The sequence below is a fragment of the Carcharodon carcharias genome, chromosome 1 (genome assembly GCF_017639515.1).
Source record: "Carcharodon carcharias isolate sCarCar2 chromosome 1, sCarCar2.pri, whole genome shotgun sequence".
In the NCBI taxonomy this organism is placed as follows: domain Eukaryota; kingdom Metazoa; phylum Chordata; class Chondrichthyes; order Lamniformes; family Lamnidae; genus Carcharodon; species Carcharodon carcharias.
In genome coordinates, this window is record NC_054467.1 from 34,821,854 (window position 1) to 34,845,584 (window position 23,731).

Sequence of the window (23,731 nt, forward strand, 5' to 3'; positions counted from 1 at the left end):
GGACCTCACTCACTGCCAGTTCAAGGGACATCACCATTCACTCTCTCACACACACCTCAAATCTGCTCTGTGGGTCTTGTCCTCACATGCCAGGCAGCTTTCTCATCTGGCTTGTCAGGCATCCTGCTTACACTCTCCATCTGTCTTCATGCAAGGCAAACTGGCACCCAACAAAAGGGAGAGGTCACAGACTGGTGGAGGAATGTCCGACATCAAGGTCCTCACTGACTTTGAAAACAGAGCCATTGAGCTGACCGGCGATGATCTGGACCATTCCTGTGCTGATGGTAAGGTTAGTGATGCTCAACCAAGTGAGGATCCAGCAGTGCAACATCTATCAGATAACCATGATGAGTGTCAGTTCTCCTGTTCCTCAGTCCCCTGCCAAGCACGAATTATCTCTCCTTGATTTTGCAGTCACTTCTGGGAAGCAGCCAAACAGGTCCACGAGCCAGGTCCTCAGCTCAAGCCCCGAAGAAAATTCAGAAGAAGAATCCAATGACACCTATTGAAGGCCCGTCACAGCGCTCACCCACACTCTCCACCAGCACAGAGAGACACACATCTCGATGGAAGTTAGTTCCAGAGTAGCCTTAGGGTTACAATCTGGTGAGCACATCGCACCATCTAATCCACAGTAGGCAGTGGGCAGGGACTTCCCAGTTTCCCAGCACGGAGGACTGCTGTAGGCCAGAAATCTGCTGAGCACCAGGCTCCATGGTCCTGATGTTCTCCTCCTGCAGGATCAAAAAGAGAAGTGTGTGGGCCAGCAAAGGTGTACTAAGAACCTCTCTTGGTTAATTCTGAAGGCCCCTTCATGTATGTAAGAGCGTGCTAGTCACCATTTGGATGGCCAGTGTGTAGCACGCTCATTGGCTGTCTAAAACCCAACCACCTCCACCTGACTAATTGGCGGCAGCTTCAGCCACTGGACTACATGCTGTGCTCTCAGCTCAGGCATTCTCCTAACCCGCACTGCAAGGCTGCGCAGTTAGCTTAAACCATAATGGATACTGGTCCAATCCTTAATAAAGACATTGCAAGGGGCTGTGAGTACCTCCACCAGTGACTACGCCATGGCCACCTTTCACAAGGGGATTCTACAACTTGCCCAGTCATCCAGTTGTTCTGCTGCCCACTAAAATGGACATTAATTTGCAGTCTGAACCCGTGGGGTGAAGAGTTCTGGGGCATTTGGTGGCACTTTCATGTTTTCACATTGCTTGAGTAGGCAGAAAATCTTCAGAGGCCTAACTCCAAGCATGTCAACGGAGCTGCTGTTGAATGGTCTCAATTGCCAAAGAATGCTCACTTTTGACAAGCTTTTCCAAGTGCGTGGATGCTTCCCTCAACCCCCACCCCAAGCCCACCAGCATGTGCTCAAGTAATTCCTTCAGTCTGTGCTGCTTTGTTCCCTCTCATACCCTGGCCTGATCTACACTGGAGCCCTTGCCCTGGCGCTGCACTGAAAGCTAGCTGGGAAAAAGCGACTTGCCTGTGCCCCCCATGAATGCTCTTCCTTGATGTCCTATGGGTAATGTCATGTGTAGTCACCTCCGAGTTCCCCTCGAAATTCACGTCGCCAGGTGCACACCTTTTAAAGCTGGTTGTGAAGTACGCCATTCTGAAATCACGCTGATGTGGATGGTAAATTTGACGCTGGAGGGCAGGGGATGATTCCAGCAAGTAGGGCTCATATTTAGATGCAAACATATTAAAATGACATTCCTGATGTGCGGCAGCGGGAAACACAGCCTACCATCGACGAGTGGAACGGATGATCGCAAACTGGTTTCACAGCGGCATAATACCAATTTTTGGCCTTCTCGCCATATTGTCCTCCCCCACCTGCCGTGACACCCAACACCAACAGGGCCGGAAAATTCTAGCTTTACTTTGAGGTTAGCAGCGAACACCCTTACTTCATTTGTGATCGCAAACTCTGGACCAATCAGCTGCAGTACTGATGGATGCTTTGACTAGTGTCCTGCAATCAGCTTAAAAAAAAAATAGCAGAATGCTAACATCATCTTATTTGTGCACTTTACTCTGCTACTCACATGCCAAAAAGGCATGATTGAGCATTGTTTCTGCACAGGTACTGCTCAAATGTGGCCAATATTATACTAGCATGTGCAATGTAATGATGCATTGTTTAGTTAAGGCCTACTTGTTGCAAACAGACTAACCCTTACCAAGTAATGCTGTACTTCCTATAAGCTGTGAAATGATTTCACAGAATCAGCCTCTCAAGCATTTTAAAATACACCATAATAACAATTTTGTACGTACCTTTTCCTTTGAATTTTCAGATTCCAGCTTTAAAGTTAGATACATAGCAATATGAGGATTATTGTCAATTCCCATTTGGAGATCTGTTGTGTCTTCACCCCACAAGAGTTTCACTAGATTGCTGTCAGTGCGTATTGGTTTAGTAGGGTTCGTGAAAGACAGATCCGTTCCTACTGGGTCAGGGCTCAAGGTTTCAATTGTCAATTTCACCTGTTCGAAAACATAAAAAAAGGAAAATTGAAATCACTCAAAGAAAGCAATATTGGAAACAGCATTGATGTTGAGGAAACTGGAATTATCAGATTTCACTGTTCAGTTGCATTTACACTATTCATTTACTGCATTTCCAATATAGGGCATACTTAATCTTCATCGTTGCCTATATTTTAAAAATAAGCTTCAACTTAACACACCTCTGATCTCCTCCTTTTAAATCATAGGATAGCACCACACAGGAGGGATCCATTCATCACATCTGAAACAAAAACAGAAAATGCTAGAAAAGCTCAGCAGGTCTAGCAGCATCTGTGGAGAGAGAAATAGAGTTAACGTTTCGAGTCCATATGATCCTTCTTGCAGCATTTTCTGTTTTTGTTTTAGATTTCCAGTATCCACAGTATTTTGGTTTCATCAGATCTAGTCTGTGGCACACTGGCACCTCCCAAGTATAGGAAAGACTGAAAAATTATGGCCAGTGCCCCTGCAATTTCTATTCTCATTTCCTTCAATATCCTTGGATGCATCTTGTCCAGTCCCTGTGCCTTGTAATTACTGACAGTCTATTCAAAACTTCCTCCTTGTCAACTTTGAGCGCTTCTAGTGACAGAGTTTCCTCATCTATCACCAAGGCCTGGGTAGCATCCATCCTCCTTGCTAAAGATGGATTCAAACTATTAATTCAATACCCTCAGCCATGGCCCCTTTTGTTCCAGTCTATCTGGCCCAGCTCCGTTCTTGCCCCACCAAAGTCAACTCTTGTCCAGTTAATTTTTCTTACTCTGGATTGCCTATTGTCCTTTTCTATCATCATCCTAAAACATACAATACAATGATCACTGTCTCCTAAATGCTCCCCCACTGACACCTGAACTACCTGGCCCACTTAATTTCCAAGAACCAGGTCCAACAATGCATCCTTTCTTGTTAGTTTGGACACACACTGCTGTAGAAAATTTTCCTGGAACTTATGCCCCTCTCCACCCTTTATACTACTCGAATGTAGTAATTAAAGTCACCCATTATAACTACTCTATAATGCTTGCATCTCTGTAATTTTCCTGCAGATTTGTTCTTCTACCTCATTCTCCCTAGTTGGCAGTCTATAGGCTACACCGAGCAATGTAATTGCACCCTTTTTGTTCCTTAGCTGTAGCCAAATTAATTCTATCCTTGAACCCTCTGGGACGTCCTCTTTCTCCAGCACTGCAATGCTCTCCTTAACCAATACTGCCACCCCTCCTCCTTTTCTTCTCTGCCTATCTTTTCTGAACACCTCGTACCTGGGAATGTTTAACACCCAGTTCTGCTTTTCCTTCAGCCAGGTCTCTTATCATCACAACATCATATTTCCACATGGCAATCTGCGCTTGTGACTCCCCAATTTTATTTACTTCACTCCGTGCATTCACATACATGCATAGTAACCCTAACAAGAGTTTGTTACTTTCTCTCTCACCCGACTTCACCTATTAACTTACTATTCTCTATACCAGTGTCAACTGTCCCTCCCAGTATTTTGTGCACCCTGGTATTCCTCTCTAATATTTTCTCTTGGTTCCCACACCCCTGCCGAGTTAGTTTAAAGCCTTCCCAACAGCTATAGCAAAACACCCCGCAGGGAACTCAGTCCATTCTCTGTTCAAGTGCAACCCATCTGGCTTGTACAGATGCCATCTCCCCCCAGAGCCAGACCCAGTTTCCTAGGAATCTAAAGCCCTCCCTCTCTACCCTTTCTTCTATCCACGCATTCATATGCCTTTTCCCCTATTTCTGTACTCACTGGCACGTGGCACTGGGAGTAATCCGGAGATTACTACATTTACGGTCCTGCTTAATTTTCTACCACATCCCCCTTCCTATCTAAGTCATTGGTACCAATGTGGACCACAACCTCTAGCTGTTCACCCTCCCCCAGGAGAATGTCCTGCAGCCGATCTATGACATCCTTGACCCTGGCACCAGGGAGGCAACATAATATCCCGCATATGCCCTCACGCCTTCTCCTCCCTCCCAGAAACATGATAGGGTCCCCCTTGTCCTCACTTATCACCCCACCAGCCTCCACATTCAAAGGATCATCCTCCGCCATTTCCGCCAACTCCAGCATGATGCCACCACCAAACACATCTTCCCTTCACCCCCCTATCGGCATTCCGTAGGGATCGCTCCCTCTGGGACACCCTGCTCCATCACCCCCTACCCCTCAACCCCCACCTATGGCATCTCCCCATGCCCACGCAAAAGATGCAACACCTGCCCTTTCACTTCCTCTCTCCTCACCATCCAAGAGCCCAAACACTCGTTTCAAGTGAAGCAGCACTTCACTTGCATTTCCCCCAACTTAGTCTACTGCATTCGTTGCTCCCAATGCGGTCTCCTCTACATTGGAGAGACCAAACGTAAACTGGCGACTGCTTTGCGCAACACCTGCGGTCTGTCCGCAAGAATGACCCAAACCTCCCTGTCGCTTGCCATTTTAACACTCCACCCTGCTCTCTTGCCCACATGTCTGTCCTTGGCTTGCTGCATTGTTCCAGTGAAGCCCAACGCAAACTAGAGGAACAGCACCTCATCTTCCGACTAGGCACTTTACAGCCTTCCGGACTGAATAATGAATTCAATAACTTTAGGTCTTGAGCTCCCTCCTCCATCCCCACCCCCTTTCCATTTCTTCCCCCTTCCATTTGTTTTTCCAATAATTTATATAGATTTTTCTTTTCCCACCTATTTCTAATATTTTTAAATCTATACCTTTTATGCCCTGTTAGTCTTTCCACCCCACCCCCACTAGAGCTGTACCTTGTGTCCTGCCATCCATTCTTAATTAGCACATTCGTTTAGATAATATCACCACCTTCAACATCTTTGTTCTTTTGTCTGCTCCTATCACTGCTTGCTTGTCCCTACAACCACACCCCCCACCCCCCCGCCGCCCCCACCTTAAACCAGCTTATATTTCACCCCTCTCCTAATATTACTCAGTTCTGTTGAAGGGTCATGAGGACTCGAAACGTCAACTCTTTTCTTCTCCACTGATGCTGCCAGACCTGCTGAGTTTTTCCAGGTAATTCTGTTTTGATAATATCCTGGAGTCACGTCTACAGTCACGGAAACATCTGTCTGCTCCCCTAACTAATGAATCCCCTATCACTATTGCTCTTTCTTTCTTCTCCCTCCCCTCCTGTACAGCCAAGCTGCTCGTGGTGCCACAAACTTGGCTCTGACTGTATACTTCTGAAGAGTCAGCTTATATCTGTGCCTTCTCATTATCTACTCCTTCTCCAATGGAGACTGTTTCTTTTCATAACTTGTCTAAACAGCTCATGGTTCTAAACACCTCTGTCAAACCTCCTCTTAGCCTTCTCTGCTCCTGGGAAAATAATACAGCTTCTCCAACCTATTCACATAACTATAATCCCTTATCCCTAGAACCATTTTTGTAAAGCTCTTCTTTACCCTCTCCAAAGCCTTCCCATTCTTCCTAAAGTATGGTGCCCAGAATTGGACACAATAGTTTAGCTGGCACTGAACAAACTATGACTATTTTAATGCTTGAAAATTAGTGTGACCACAGCATTTGTGGGGGGATGGGATTCAGTGGGGTTTGGTGGGGTGATGGGGTGCAGGAGTTGTTGAACAGAGACCAATGGCTTTGTCCGCAACCAGTCTGATGGGGCCTCACAACTGGCCATCATGTGTGTGCATGTAATGGCGCCTCAGTGCCAATCCCAGGACTGTCCCACTGGAATCTCTGCTCAACAGTCGTAATTGCTACTTCGGAGCAAACTCAAATGATCGTCTTGCGAACCCAAATGTTTGGGAACCCCTGATCCGTGTTAATGGCCAACAGCATAAAATTTAATTAAGGCTGATGGCAGTAACATCAGACAATATAAACCTTCCACTATGGTTTACATTCATAGTAACTCCAGCTCTCATAATCAGGGCATTCAACTCCATGATAGCATTACTGATAATCACCAACTAACACACTACAATTGACTTCCTTGTCAAGAAGGGAGAGCTTTAAATACTCAATTAACTAGGTTTTCAAAACCAAATCAGTCATGTTGAAAATTCAAAAGGAAATTTTAATTTAACTTGTTGATATACTGTGGCTTTGCTTGCAGACCCTGCTTGTATTCTACTCACTTCTTTTTGTTTTTCATTTACCACACTTTGTCTTCCTCTTTCTTTTTCGCTTTTGTATTTTCATTGTTGAAATATGCCCGTCATCGACTGGTTTTCTTAATCTTTCTCTTCCCTTTTCTTCAAGTCTCTGCAACCCCGTCTCCTCCTGTTCCTTTTGCATATTTCCCAATCTGTCTGCAGGCCACTAAACCAATCCCTTCTAGTCACATTTTTGTCCATCTCTCCTCCTAGAAAGACTTCTAAAATTCTGACAGCTAAAAGTAGATTTTTGTCTTTCCCTGGGTATTCACATATTCACAGGAGAGCGGTGATAGGGGCTTGGAGATTTTGCCAGGGAGAAGATTTTAAATTATATAGCTGTACATAAGTATTCAATTTGGTAATTTAAAAAGAGAGCTCCTGGCTTTCAGGTTCTCGGTTTTTGTACACTTCTCAAAACCAAATAGATTGGAATTCAACTGTTAAATCATAGGAGGATCTAAAGTTCAAACTCCTTGATACTTGGAACAGCAAAAGCAAACTGTGGGAAAATAAAATAATTAAAAATAGGGTCAGAAGCAGACAGCTGGGAATGATATCAGCGAGACTACTTGCTCGATTGTACAAATGAAGTTAGACAGTTGGCAAGATGCCAGATCAAGTTGCTGTGTTAGGTCCACGCTAGAGGGGAGGTTGGGATTGAGCTGGGCAGGATTTTAGTCTTTGACACAAAGCTGTGTTCAGAGGCGTAGGTTTGAGTTGGTGGAGCAAAGGAGCTGAACAGCTCAAGAAGGAGCAGTGCAGGATAAAAACTACATAATAAAGTGAGGGAAAATTCTAAAAACTATCAAAAACTTAAAGTTGAAAATAGGACAAAATTTGCCTCACATTCTTATGGGGATGCTAATCAATATCATTCATGCTCAGTGCTGCATAATGGACAATATTACATACTCAAAAATTTAAGTCATACAGATGAATACAAATATTTTATACTTGGGTCATTGCATTAACATCCATAGAGGTTTACAGCATAGGAGCATATCAGCCCCTCTCCATCAGTGCTCCATACTTTATCAGAGCTTGGAAACTTTAAGGCGAAATTAATATCTGCATCACCAACCCAAGATAGTGCAAATGTGCAAAATTCACTGCTCTGTTAATTCAGTATTCTCTCACAAAGCTCAATATCTCCACTAATGAAGTTATCAGCAGTCATAAAAAATTTTTATTTTCCATTCTCAAAGTTAAAAACCAAAAAAAAATTAAAATTTGGGAACTGTCTGGAAAGTGTGGAGAAAATAAAAGTAATCAGAAAATGCTAAAAAAAAGTATAGTAAATCAATGATTTGAAAAGTGAAAGATAGACTAAACTCAAACATTAACCGTTCAATTAGAACAGTCATGGTTATGCTAGATTACAAGGGCATAAAAAATTAGCATTCAAACGAAGAGGAAGGAAAGATCAGGTGAGTTCAAATCTCAAATACTTTCACCATGTAAATAATGGTTTTTAAGGCTTATGAAGAAATGTTAAATGCTGAAAAGGCTTGGATAAGATATAAATGTAATCTTAAATTTAAGCAAGCAAGCATATGAAAAACTGGGAAAAAGGAGTCTCCTCACCTCGTACTGAGCCAAAACATCAGTTAGCAGCTATACCAAAAGCATTTACGAGCAGATTTGGCCAGGAGAATCTTTTCATTCCAAACTGTGAAACCACTGCCCAAACCTCCTCCATCTTCCCCAGAAGACAACAGTTATAACTCTGTCTCATTCCTTTTTGAGGCAAATGTTGACCCCCAGCTCTTCGACTCACTTCCACACTGAATTGCATTTTGATGCCATAATTAAAGGTTTTACTTGAAGGCCTGAGCCTCCCCTCAAAAGTAGTGGCACATCACTCTGAGCAGAGTTTGGACTGTGATTTCTGAAAATGTTCACTGTAGCTAATTTCTCAGGATACATCAGCATTGTTCAGCCAGCTGGACTGCTGCAATGTTTTTTTCGCCTTAAACACTTTCTGATCAGTAGTTTTACTTCAAATAATTTTGGAACATATGAAAATGTGAAAAGCTTTGGAATAAATGTATATGCAGGTGGTCCCCTTGGTTTTGTCAATGCAATCCACCCAAAATGGTCAAATCAGTGAAAAATATCCAAGAAATTCAAACGCAAATTGAGTTTCCTCAATCTTTTACATTAGTTTAAATAACATCACACTTGAAGCCAGTACCCAGGCTCTTTTCACAAGGCGCGAGGACACACTCTGGCACATTTTAAAAGTGTTTAAATATAATTTTTTAAAAATTTACTAGGACACTGAGTACTGTACACTGACATTTAGTCATTTCCAGCTATTAAAATAGAGTGAACTAAACACTGATTAAAAGTGTCTTTTTGTGATAAACCCATTTTCAGCCATATAAAGCTACATTATTACCTTCCCCAAACCAAGTTTCTGGTACTAGATCAGTTGAAAGCACTTGGTGTTTGCCAGTTGACAACTGAGCAAGCCAATCTTGGCTGATGACTGGAGTAAAGGAGTTAACAGACTGGCTACAAGCTCAGAGCAATATTTGTTATGTGAAAACAATATGCGTGTGATACAGTGATATGAGCGGAATTGAAGACAACAATTTACACTGACTAGGACAATTTACATTGAAATAAAACAGTTAATTGCAGTTACCTCTCTGGCTTCGATCAGTTTATCACAGCGAGAAGTTGTCCTTATAAGCTAAGCCAATGGAAGACAACTTGGGCATACACTTACCAACCAACAACTAATCATGCACTCAACTAGCCATGGGTTGAAATCAGAAGCACCTGATATTGATAACTATGATGTAATGTTATATGATTAAGTAACTGAGATCTGGACAGAAGGAGAACCATCTCGTGTCAAGTTACTGAGATGTAAATAAATCTGTAAATAAACAAGAATTTTTAACAGCGTGGGATCCACCCAACAGTATCAGTGGATGAAAATCTTGCCAAATTAGCAAAAGGTACTCTCTTCACCAAATTAGGTGCAAACAGCAGCTTTTGACAGTTGCCTCTGGACAAAGAATCCAGATTGCTAACTACTTTTATAACACCAGTCATTATTGTTTTAACAGGTTACCATTTGGAATTGCTTCTAAACCAGAGATATTCCAAAGAACAAATGTCTCAGATCCTGGAAGGCATGGAAGGAGTAAAATGCCATATAGACAACATACGCGTAAGTGGTTCAGTGAGGGAAGAACATGACTGTAGAGTGAGAGCAGTCCTCAAAGTTCCACAGGAAGCAGGTTTGACCTTGAATGAGAAATGCGAATTTGCAAAGTCTATGATAAAATTCCTAGGGCACATTGCGCAAGCTTCAAGAATAACAGCTGACCCACAAAAAACCAAGGTAATTAGAGAGTTCTCATTGCCTAGGAACATCACAGAGTTGCAAAGATTATTCGGGATGGTCAACCAAGTAGGCAAGTTTCTACCAAAGTTGACGGAAATCAATAAGCCTGTTGGGACAAGGTCAACAGTGCAGCTGGAATGTGGACCAGCAAAATGCTTTTGACAAGGTTAAAAATTTTCTAATTTCACTTAAAATTCTAGTGCACTATGGTCTAGAAACTTCAATTGCAGCAGCAGATGAATCATCTACAGGTTTAGGCGCAGTTTTGTTTCAAGTTCAAAGAGATGAGAAAAGACGACCAGTTTATTGTACCTCAAGATCACTCACAGGCACAGAGAAAAGGTGTGCAATAATTGAGAAAGAAGCACTGACAGCTACATGGGCATGCAAGAAGCTCTCTGATTATGTGATGGGATTAAGATTTAAAATTGAAACTGACCACGAGCCTTTGGTTACTCTTAACCTAAAGGAGATTGCAAAATGCTGCCTAGAATTCGACACTTCAGATTCAGGCTGATGAGATATGATTCAGTGACTGAGTATGTTCACAGGAAATACCAGATAATAGCAGATGCACTAAGAATCAGTGGAAGGAATCAAACTGGAAGCTTTGAATTACATGAAGGAAGTGGAAGCATATACTGCACTCGTGATCAAACACTTGCGACCACCGAGAAGAGGCTAAAAGGGTATAAGCAAGCACAACAGCAGGATGTCGAATGCATCTAAATAGAGCATTGCCAGAGGGGATGACCAGATTATACTCCTAGCAACCTAGTATTTTGAAAAGAGAAAACATCTCACAATCATTGATGATTTCTAGTTTTTAATAACAGACTAGTCATCCCTAAAATACTTCAACTTGAAATTCTCCAAACAATACATCAAGGTAGCTTGGGGATAGCAAAATGCCAAGCAAGAGCCCAGATGTCAATCTGGTGGCCAGGCATGAATCACTCTATTGAAGAGTTACTCTCGAATTACCTTACGTGTGCAGCGAGTAGCCAACAGCAAAGCAAACCACTGGCACCCCCACTTTTCCTTCAAGGCCACAGGAGCATCTGGGGACATATTTATTTGAGTTGAAAGATAAAGTATTCATCGTCATCATTGATTACTACTCCAGATGAATTAAAGTGAATATTTGTACAGCATCATGGTGGAGGCATTCAATCACCGAAGGGAGTCTTCACGACACATGGCATCTCGGACAGTGTGTTAGACAATGGTCCAGTTTGTTAACAAATTATTCCACAACATTGCACAGGAATGCGCTTTCATGCAAGTGACTAGCTTGCCTAAATACCCTCAGATGAATGGAGAAGCAGAAAGAGGAGTTCAAACACTTAAAGAATTGATGAAAATGAACGAAGATATTAACTTAGCTCTTCTTAGCTACAGAACCTCACTACAATAAAACGGGCTCTTTCAATCAGAATTACTGATGGTCAAAAGGTTGTGAACACAACTTCCAGCTCTGCAACAAAAACTACAACCTAACATTACCTCAGATGATGAGAGAGTGAAAAAGCGTAAGGGACAACAAAGACACAAACAAGCTTGTAAATTCAACTTCAGACACAGAGCACAAGACTTAAAATTGCAACAGCCTGGGGAGCGAGTGTGGATACAAAACCAATAGAGAGAAGGCATAGTAGTAGAAAGAACTCCACAACTGAGATCTTACAGAATTGAGAAGGACCAGGGAAATGTAAGGAACCAAAAAGCTTCAATTTCAATGGGGATGGAGACAAGTAACCAGAGACAAGACAAAGTTCTACAATCACCCAGGAGCAAGACAATCATATCGAACAAGAGAGTGCAGATTGGCCTCGACATCAGAATGAGATCAGAACCAGGTCAAGGAGATTGGTCAAGTTATCACAGAGATTAACCCTGTGATGTCTGAGACTTTGTGGGGGGGTGGGGGGTAGAGGCGGGAGAAAGAGTTGGAGAATGTATATAGTTGGGATAAAAACTTGCGGGGGGGGGGGTGGAAAAGAGAGATGTGGAATGAGGAGTTAACATAAGTACCTGATACTGATATAACTATGATGTAATGTCACATGATTAAGTAACAGATCTGGATAGAGGGAGAAATATAACGTGTAGAGCTACTGAGATGTACATGGATCTGAAAATAAACAAGAATTGTTTTTACACACTACAATCTAAGGTGGCTTTCTTAGGGGAAAGGGCAAACCCTAAAGAACCACACAAGACGAAACACTAACCAATCCGCATCCAGAAGAGGATCATGCATGAGCTCTTTACAAACTGTTTGTAAACCTCTGGCAAAGACTCGCACAGCAGGGCTTGAGAAGGCAGAGGATATGTGTTGAAGGGAAGAGTACCGGTGAATCAAGCAGGAAGATCTGAGTCAAAAATCATTGCCAAGCGATCTACAGTGATCTCAGATTGATCCCGAGGGGAAACTGTGCAATTCAACTGAAATTGTTTTGCTTAAAATTCTCAATAGAAGTGCTGGATTTAGCGTGAGATTGTGTAATTCTTGGTCTCCGAATCTGTCAAAGAGGCAAAATCTCCTTCGTTAGGAATAACTTAAGTGCATTTTTGGGTCTTAGCAAGAGAGGACACTTATTGGTATGGTAGGATATGCAGATGGTTCCGGAATAGATGAGATATTGGCAGCAGCATGTGAAGAAAAAGGACTGAGAATTGGATGGGGGCTTGATTCACAGGTTGATTGGAGCACATGCAATGAGCACTTAAGACAGCATATGGGTTGTTAGCATGGTGGGAGTGCCAGGCAAAGGCAGCAGCACTGCTTCATTCTCCCAAAATAGATTCAGTACAAGTGTAAACATAAGAGCTGACTAAAGTATAGCTTATGAAGGAATAAAAACAGAAAATGAGTATTTCAGCAGGGCAGGCAGCATCTGTGGAGAGAGAAAAGAGTTAATGTTTCAGGTCGATAACCTTTTATCAAAACTGGGAGAAGTTAAATATGTAATAGATTTTAAGCAAGTGAAAGGGGGAAGCGTGGAAAAAGAGCAAAAGGGAAAGTCTGTGATAGGGCAGAAGATGGAAGACATTAAATGACAAAAACAGTTGGTGGTACAAGGTCAAAGGGAGTGGTAATGGGTCAATTAAAGAAAATCCACATTTATAAATCAAAGTATGACATAATGCATACAAATATAAGCTAATCACACTTGTGCATTCCCTTAGTGGCTCTTGCATGTGCCTTTGCTTCTCATGTTCCTATGCGGCGCTTCTGCAGTGGCTGCAGCATTCGTAGTGGAAGGCTCCTGATCTTCAATTAGAAACTAGGTGATCTTTGAAGGCAACCTTGATCAGCTCTAGGCCTAGAAAGCCTAGCTTCAGGCTGCAACATCTCAGCCTGCTTTGCAGCAACTTGAACCAGCTGGCTAACAGGCCACAGGAAGGGCACTCTCAGTGGCAGGGGTGGGAGCACGAATGCGGACATCCTGAGAAAGGACAACGCGCTCCATGGTGCCAGACATCTCAGCAATCCTTGCAATCTGGAGAACAGAATTAAACTGATGAACCCCTCTGGAAGCCTCTTTGAACACAGGTATCCAGAGCCATGATGTCAATTCCTGAACTTCCATTACATCATTCAGGCCTTTGGTGAAAGCTGTTTGCGTTGCAATGAAACTGAAGATATCAGCCATTAGGTGCTGTTCCACAGGTGTGTTGATAGAGCTGACCACCTATTCCAGCATTATGCAAAGCCCTAATGTTGGATTCCTCTATACTCCTTAAAATTGAGCACAGGCTTTCTAGTAAATAAGCATTTGGTTGTGTAAACCCATTAGTCGTCCTGTAGCTTTGCTCATTGAAATCCTCATCTGAGTCCTCTGTAGCAGAACTAGTATGCAACTGCACCACCTCTGGTAAGCTGGCACCTACAATCTCTTTTCCTCCTGCCCTGGCTCATGCCCAGCGTCTCACTGCATGCAGATTTCTCTTCTATCCAAACCACTAAAATACACACATTGCCAGCATCTGAGCTGGTGAGTGTCTCATTATCTTTAATGTCTTAATCGTCTTCCTCCACTGATTCAGCAGGTTCCAATTTTTGGGTATCTGTAATGTAAAAGGGACAGGGGTAGGATTTTGGTGACAGGAGAAGAGGAAATAAAAGATGCATGCTAACATCCTCTGCAGCCTCTCAGTAAGAAATGATTGAGCGATAAAGGAGAAGAACAATGAAAGAAGGAAGTCATATGTAAGTACCCATATCATAAATTGCTCTAGCACTGCAAGTGGCCACAGCCTCAGCAAAGCCACTTCGCATGATGGCAGCACTGTCTTTTCCATGAATGTTAGAAAAAAATGCAGGCACATTTGTCCTCCTCCAGTTTTTTGTTGCTGCCTGTTGTTGTGTGCCACTTCCTTCTGCAAGCAAGAGGGAAGTGCATCAGTGAATGTTGTGCAATATGCTTGGACGATAAGGATGTCATGGTTCAATAACTGTCAGCATGTGCAAGTTGTGACTTGTGGGTATGAGGCTTATAACAGTGCTTAGTGTGTGAGGGTGAGATTAAGCCAATGAGTTGAAGGATTGAGTCCTGACTGCTAGAAATTGTTAATAGGAGAGTGATGGAGGTGTAGAGAACTGAGGAGTGGATGAGGCTGCTGATGCAGTTGAAAGGATATGACACTGAAGTTAATCACTCACTTTGAAAACCTGTGAGAGAATGTTAAACTTCTTCCTGCACTGCATCCTTGTTTGATGAGCAATATTCCTGGCATTGACATCCACTGCTATTTCTTCCCACTGTCTCCTGAGCATGTGTCTCAAAGGCCTCATTCACCCGAGGACACAGGGCATCTCGCATTCTTTCCACCACTTTCACCAAGGCCTCCAATGCACTGTCTGAAAACCTTGGTGCATACTCTCTTGAACGCCCAACCACCACTTCTTGAAGCCACAATGCATCTCCACTTTATGACGTGCAGGCTGCCTTCAAATAGCAACAAACACTCATGATATTAGGCCCCTTTCTGATGTTTGCAGCCAATGAACACAGCAGCATTAGCTTCACACAGAAGTCATTTAAAAGAGCAGGCAGCACAAATTTAACATGCTGCCTGCAACGTTATGAACGGTCGCAGGTTAACTGCACACCCCAATCCCTGTGACAATTTTCAAGTCTTATACAAAGGCTCCCTGCAGGTTTTTAAATTACAATTCAGATAACAATGTTTCCTGACTTCCACCAAACATTTTGTACAGGAAGCAATTTTTGAATTTATCTTTTGTTGCGAATGTGGGTAATCTCTGAAGATTCAATTCTTGCACTTAAAAGCAATATGAATACAAGGGTTACTTTAGCACAATCCATTTTTGCTGACTTCTGTAATTCCATGATTATTTATTAATAGCACAACATGATAAAAAAAAATACTTGCTTCTTCCCTAACTGAAATATTTATTAGCAGAACTCTGACAAGTGCACCATGGTGACTTTAGGACAACTTGTTGTTTTTTTATTCTTTCGTGGGATGTGAGCGTCACTGGCAAGGCCAACAATTGTTGCCCTTGAAAAGATGCCCTTGAACCATCATACTGAACCGTTGCACTCCATCTGGTGTAGGTACACCCACAGTGCTATTTGGAAGGGAATTCCAGGATTTTGATCCAGTGACAGCAAAGGAATAACAATATAATTCCAAGTCAAGATGGTGGGTGGCTTGAAGGGGAACTTGCAGCTGGTGATGTTCCATACATCTGCTGCCTTTGTCCTTCTAGGTGGTAAACATCACAGGTTTGGAAGATGCTGTTAAAGCATCCTTAATGAGTTGCTGCAGAGCATGTCATATATAGTGCACTGCAGCTACTGTGCATCAGTACTGAATGTTTAAGGTGGTGGACGGGATGTCAATTAACATATGAATTAGGAGCAAGAGTAGGCCATTTGGCCCCTCAAGCCTGCTCCCCCATTCAATAAGATCATGACTGATTTGATTGTGGCCTCAACTCCACATTCTGCCTAACCGCTGATAGATTCTTGATTAACCAAGGGGTCAAAGGTATCTACCGCTGCCTTAAAAATATTAATCCTGCCTCCACTGTTCCCTGGGGAAGAGAATTCCCAAGATTCACGACACTCAGAGAAAAAAAATTTCTTCTCATCTCCGTCTTAAAATGGGAGACCCCTTATTTTTAAACTGCAACCCCCCCCTCCCCCCTCGACATTCTAGGTCTCAGTTGAGTGAACCTTCTCTTAATTGTTTCTAATGCATTATATCCTTTCTTAAATAAGACCACTAAAACTGCACACAGTACTCTAGATGTGGTCTCACCAACACCCTGTACAACTGTAGCAAATCATCCCCTACTTTTATATTCCATTCCCCTTGCAATAAACAATAATGTTCCATTTGCCTTCCTAATCACTTGCTGTTCCTGCATACTAACTTTTCCTGATTCATGTACCAGGACACACGCATCCCTCTGTGCCTTAGAAAGTTTGGCAATCTCTCTCCATCTAAGTGTCCCTGTAGCCCTGCAAGTTTATTTCCTTCAAGTGTCTTGTAGTCAAAGTATTTATATAGCTAGTTCAGTTAAGTTTCTGGCCAATGGTAATCCCCAGGATGTTGATGGTGGGAGATTCAGCGATGGCAATGTCATTGAATGTCAAGGAGAGATGATTAGATTCTCTTTTGTTGGAGACTGTCATTGTCTGACACTTGGCGTGGCACAAATGTTACTTGCCACTAATCTGCCCAGACCTGAATGGTGCCCTGGTCTTACTGCATATGGACACAGGCTGCTTATCTGAGGAGTCATGAATGGTACTGAACAATATGCAATCATCAGGGAACATCCCCACTTCTGACCTTATAATGGTGGGAAGGTCATTGATAAAGCAGCTGAAGGTATTTGGGCTTAGGACACTACCCTGAGGAATTTTTGCAGCAATATCCAGGGGATGAGGTGATTGGTCTCCACAAACCAAAGCCATCATTTGATTTTCACTCACCATTACAGAATACTACTCGACTTCCACACAGTACAGCTGAGGTCAGGAGCTCAGTAAATCAGATCAAATCTTTAGCCTAGGTGCTTGTGTGTTGTGTTCCAATGCAATACATCATCCTGAAAGCATCATGCAATTTTCTTCACCCTCATAGAACTGGATATCTTACAAAGCAGATCGTAACGTCTAATAAACAGATTGGAGATCATGCTTATTTTTTGAAGTTTGTGGCATTGGATTAATGACTGAAATTGGATCAAGATGGGTAAATGCTTTTGACTGCCAAGAAAAATTTTGTTTTATAAAATTAACATTCAGGCATTTTGATAAGTCAGTACATGTTCCGCCCATCAACTCCCATCTCCAAAGAGACGAAGAATAAATAAATTCATTCCAATATGTAAAAATAACCTATCCACTTGCTCCAATCTTCTAGTGGAGCAAATGAAAATATATATTGGATTGATAAACTTGGTTAATAGCTACACAAATAACCAGGTCACTTTAATACTGATAAATTGTTATTAGTAAGTGTACTGGAAAGTACTAAAATTACCAAAGCTTGTAACCATCTTGTCAATTATTGCAAATTTTTTATATTTTCATTTTTTAAATTAGACATCGTAATTTAAGAATTTTTGTTAAAACAAATGGAAATATCAATATTTTGAAAATGCAACATTGATATTTAAAGTAGCTGTTAATGTTCAAATTGGCATTTTAGGGAAGACATCCTACAGGAACAAGTGCACAAGAGGTCGCCAGTATGGCACAGATCTAATCAACTGCCTCGATTCACACAGTGCTTGTATGCATGTGGATTCATAGCCAGGTTTACAGAACTACCCAACTGAGAAGCCTAAAAACAGAGTATTTTAAATTCCTGAGATTAGGTTTACACATATAAAATCAAAACCATAGAACCACTGAAAAGTTACAGCACAAAGAGAGGCCATTCAGCCCATCGTGTCTGCACCAAAAAAGAAGAAAAAAAAAGCTACCCATTTTAATCCCACATTTCCAGCACCTGGTCCATAGCCTTGCAGGTTACAGCACTTCAGGAGCAGATCCAGGTGCCTTTTAAATGAATTGAGGGTTTCTGCCTCCACCACCAAACCAGGCAGTGAATTTCAAACACTCACCACCCGCTGGGTGAAGAAGTTTTTCCTCATGTCCCCTCTAATCCTTCTAGCAATCACCTTAAATCTGTGCCCCCTGGTAATTGACCCTCTGCTAGGGGTCTACTCTGTCTAGGTCCCTCATAATCTTGTACACCTCGACCAGGTCACCCCTCAGCCACCTCAGTTCCAAGGAAAACAACCCCAGCCTATTCAATCTTTCCTTATAACTGCAATTTTCAAGTACTGGCAACATTCTTGTAAATCTCCTCTGTACTCTTTCCAAAGCAATTATGTCCTTTCTGTAATGTGGCAACCAGAGCTGTACACAAAATTCCAGCTATGGCCTAACATGTATACAGTTCCATAATTACATCCCTACTTTTGTAATCTATACCTAATGCATTAAAGAAATGCATTCCATATGCTTTCTTTACCACCTGTCTTGCCACCTTCAGGAGCCTGTGGACATGCACACCAAGGTCTCTCACTTCCTCTACCCCTCCCAATATCCTCCCATTTATTGTGTATTCCCTAGCTTTGTTTGCCCTCCCCAAATGCAATACCTCACACTTCTCTGGGTTGAATTCCATCTCTCATTTTTCCACCTGCTCAACCAAACCATTGATACCATTCTGGAGGCAACAGCTATTCTTTTCACTATCAACTACACGGCTAATTTTTGTACCATCTGCAAATTTCCCAATCATGCCTCCCACATTTAAGTCCAAATCATTAATTTATGCAGTAAACCGCAAGGGACACAACACTGAGCCCTGTGGACCGCCAGTGGAAACCGTTTTCCATTCGCAAAAACATCTATCAACGATTACTCTTTGTTTCCTGTCGCTGAGCCAATTCTGAATCCAACTCACCACATTCCCCTGTATCCCAAGGGCTCTTACTTTTCTGAGCAGTCTGTCATGTGGAACCCTGTCAAATCCTTACTAAAATCCATGTAGACAACATCCACGGCACTACCCTCACCAATCCTCCTTGTTACTTCCTCAAAATATTTAATTAAATTAGTAAGACACAACCATCCCCTAACAAAACAATGCTGCCGATCCCTGATTAATCTGTTCCTTTCTAAGTGACGGTTTATCCTGTCGTCTCTCACAATTGATTCTAATAATTTGCCCACCATCGAAGTCAGACTGACTGGCCTATAATTATTTGGCTTATCCCTAGCACCCTTTTTAAATAATGGTACAACGTTTGCAATCCTCTGGTACCTCACCTGTATCAAGTGAAGATTGGAAAATGATCCTCAAAGCATCTGCGATTTCCTCCTTGGCTTCCTTCAATAGCCTGGGATACAATCCATCCAACCCTGGTGACTTATCTACCTTCAAGGATGTCAGTCCTTCCAGTACATCATCTCTCACTATGCTTATTATATTTAATATTTCGCACTCCTCTAACTAAAATCCTCTCCTTAGTGAAGACAGAGACAAAGTGCCCACATCTTCAGCAATAAAGCACAAGCTACCATGTACATCTCTAATGGGCCCTACCTTTTCCTTAGTTATTCTCTTGCTCTTAATGTACTGGTAAAACATCTTTGGGTTTTCTTTGATTTTACCTGCCAATATTGTTTCATATCTTCTCTTTGCTTTCCTAATTACCTTTTTTACTTCACCCCTGTACTTTCTATACTCCTATAGGCTGTCTACAGTATTAAGTTTTTGTGACTGTCATAAGCTTTCTTTTGCTGCTTTATCTTGTCTTGTATACTTCTAGATAACCGGGGGGGCTTTCGATTTGGCAGCACCACCCTTTTTCTTTGTGGGGACATGTATACAGTGTGCCCGTAGAATCTTGCTTTTGAATGCCTCCCACTGGTCTTTCGCTGATTTTCCTTCAAGCAGCTGTAACTAGTCCACTTTCACCAGATCACACCTCAGCTTCATAAAATTTGTCTTTCCCCAATTTAGAACTTTTATTCCTGTTTTATCTTTATCCTTCTCCATAATTATATTAAATCTAACTGTATTATGGTCACTATCTCCAAAATGGTCACCCACTGCTACATTATCCACTTGTCCAGCTTCATTTCCTAATACTAAATCTAGAATTGCACTCCCTCTCATCAGGCTTGTTGCATGCTGGCTAAAAAAGTCCTCTTGAATACAGTTCAACAATTTTGTGTCCTCTGTCTATTACGTATCCCAGTTGATATTACGGTAGTTGGAGTCCCCAACTATTATTGTCTTATTGTTTTTGCACTCAGAAATTTGCCTACATATTTGTTTTGAAAAGCCTTGAAAATGTAGGATGACATTTGATTTTTGGTTTAGGCCTGGATCAAGGTAGGTTATTTCTTGATGGGGGGTGGGGGGGGGGGGGGGGGGGGGGGGGGGGGGCAGCGGCATATGAAGGAAGAGAAGTCAATATTATGCTCTATCCTTCCCTGAGCAATGCTTACTGGCTAACTCCAACTCCCTCACACTATTGGGAATCTATAGTACACTCCTAGAAGTGTGGCTGCTCCCTTTTTATTCCTGAGCCGAATCCATATAGCCTCACTTGATGATTCATTTAGTATATCAACCCTCCTCACAGATGTAATTGATTCTTTAACCAATGATGCGACACCCCCAACCTTTTTACCCCCCTCTCTACCCTGCCTGAAAACTGTGCATCCAAGAATGCTGAGCTGCCATTTCTGCCTCTCTTGAAGCCAAGTTTCCGTTATAACAATGACAAACCCCAACTAATTTAAAACTACATTCAGAGTACTATAAACTGAATTTAAAACCCACTCATCACTTCACAGTTTATTTGAAACAGATTCATCAGCAATTCATTGACAAAGAAGTGTCAAAAAAAAACCCAAAATAACAATGGCAACTAAAACAAAATGACACATCAAAGCTCTGGAACAGCAATTTTGACATTTGTCTTCACTGCAAGATTACAGTGGGAAAAACATCCTTGGTGTTTAACAATAAACATACTTAATGGCTTTAAAGGTCAATGGAAGAGTTAATGGCAGTGTTAAATATCCAATTAAAAAGGATCAACGGGGAAGCAATGTTGGTATGGTTTTGTTATAATCACTTGCAAAGGCCAACAAAAAGCCCCATCTTCCTGCATTGAGAAAGAAATGAGAGAAAAAATCAGTAAACTTAACTAAAGATCTTGCACAAATATAACTTGGAACATTAAACCATTTATTATAATGATGCTCAAGCAGAAGGACAACATAATATGTAACTGTGGAAACAGAAATTTAAAACATCCTAATATACTGATGATGCAAATAAACACGGATTGCAACACAACCATTTAGATTTGATAAAAGCAAAATACTGCAGATGCTGGAAATCTAGAACAAAAACAAAAATACCTGGAAAAACTCAGCAGGTCTGACAGCATCTGCGGAGAGGGATACAGTTGACGTTTTGAGCCCGTATGACTCTTCATCTGAACTAAAAGCTATAGAAATTAGATGAAATATAAGCTGGTAGAGGGGGGTGGGACAGTAGGAGCTTGATAGGGGGCCAGTGATAGGTGGAGGCTAAGAAGAGACTGCCAAAGATGTCATAGGCAAAAGGACAAAGGGGTGTTGACGGTGGTGATATTACCTAAAGGATGTGCTAATGCGGACATTAAGGGTAGCAAGCAAGACAAGCTAGTGGCAGATGGCCCTAGTGGGGGTGGGGTGGGGGGGACGGGATCGAAATGGGCTAAAAGGTGGAGATGAAACAATAGATCGAAATAAATAGGTGGGAAAAGAAAAATATATTTGTAAAAAAATTATAAATTATTGGGAAAAGGGGGAATCGGAAAGGGGGTAGGGATGGAGGAGAGAGTCCATGATCTAAAATTGTTGAACGCAATACTAAGTCCAGAAGACTGTAAGATGCCTAGTCGGAAGATGAGGTGCTGTTCCTTCAGTTTGCGTTGAGCTTCACTGGAACATTACAGCAGGCCAAGGACGGACATGTGGGCACGAAAGCCGGGTGGTGTGTTGAAATGGCAAGCAACAGGAAAGTCTGGATCATGCTTGCGGACAGACCGAAGGTGTTCCGCAAAGCGGTCACCCAGTCTGCGTTTGGTCTCTCCAATGTAGAAGAGACTGCACTGGGAGCAGCGAATGCAGTAGGATAAATTAAGGGAAGTGCAAGTGAAATGCTGCTTCATTTGAAAGGGATGTTTGGGCCCTTGGACGGTGAGGAGGGGGGAAGTAAAGAGGCAGGTGTTGCACCTTCTGCGGTTGCATGGGAAGGTGCCGTGGGAGAAGTAGGTGTAGATCCAGCTTCCTGTAAGGACTCCATCCCATTCTCTCAGTTCCTTCGCCTCTGTCACATCTGTTCTGATGATGCCACTTTCCAAAACAGTTCCTCTGACATGTCTCCCTCTTCCTTAACCGAGGTTTTCCACCCACATGGTTGACAGGGCCCTCAACCATGTCCGGCCCATCTCCTGTGCATCTGCCCTCACACTTTCCTCTCGCTCCCAGAACCATGATAGGGTCCCCCTTGTCCTCACTTATCACCAGCCTCCACGTTCAAAGGATCATCCTCCGCCATTTCTGCCAACTCCAGCATGATGCCACCACCAAACACATCTTCCCTTCACCCCCCCCCCCGGCAGGTTTCCGCAGGGATCGTTCCCTCCGGGACACCCTGGTCCACTCCTCCATCACCCCCTACACCTCAAGCCCCTCCCACGGCAGGACTTTGCAGGGTCGACAGGGCTGAGTTCGCCGTAGTCTTTTCCGGTGCATAGGTCGATGCCAGGTGATCCATATGGTTTAATTCCTTTTTAGTGACTTTGTAACAGTTTGATACAAATGAGTGGCTTGCTAGGCCACTTCAGAGGGCACTTAAGAGTCAACCATATTGCTGTGGGTCTGGAGTCACATGGAAGCCAGGCCAGCTAAGGACAGCAGATTTCCTTCCCTAAAAAGACATTAGTGAACCAGATGGGTCTTTACAACAATTGACAATGATTTCATGGTCATCATTAAACTTGTAATTCCTTATTTTTATTGAATTCAAATTCCACCATCTGCCGTGGCGGGATTCGAACCTGGGTCCTTTACCCCGGGTCTCTGGATTACTCATTCAGCGACAATACCAATACGCCATCGCCTCCCTGAATTCTAGACTCAAGTGGGGCTTGAACCTACAATCTTCTGACTCAAGAGGTGAGTGCTGTGAGTGCTACCACTCAGAGAAGCTTACACTTGTCAAACTGTTCCAAAAGTACCAAACTGTTGTGGTGTTAATTTTCAGTTAGATTAAATACAGTAAAAACATATTTGGAGGACAATCATCTTCTCAGGCTCCAAACGAAAGACAATACCATTGACATTTCCAACTATTGAGAGAAATTAATTTTAGATCGTTAATGCCTGAAGCTCCTTCATAAGCTGTGAGCATTGTAGATTTCCGGCAACGTGCTTCTGATAATTGAGGTTCTCACTCTATTCACATTTTAACCACACAATTGACTACCAAATGAATCACTGTCCATGAATCTCAGTTATGAATCTTGGCTAAGAATTTGCACCAATACAGCTCTTGACCAAACACTGACTGAAAAATAAATGAAAATGTTGAGTTATGAAAACTCAGTTTGGT

General features: G+C 42.4%; 1 protein-coding gene across 4 annotated transcripts in view; it reads right to left on the bottom strand.

Moving 5' to 3' along the window:
• The window catches only part of intu (inturned planar cell polarity protein), a 168,446-nt gene that overhangs the window by 75,288 nt on the left and 69,427 nt on the right, over positions 1–23,731 (bottom strand). For all 4 annotated transcript variants that reach the window (XR_005944626.1, XM_041201690.1, XM_041201672.1 and 1 more), the window contains exon 4: positions 2,293–2,502. Coding sequence is in view for 3 of the 4 variants with exons in the window: in XM_041201690.1 (XP_041057624.1) it covers positions 2,293–2,502 (210 nt within the window). In the remaining variant the exon portion in view is untranslated. The remainder of the gene's footprint in view (positions 1–2,292; positions 2,503–23,731) is intronic.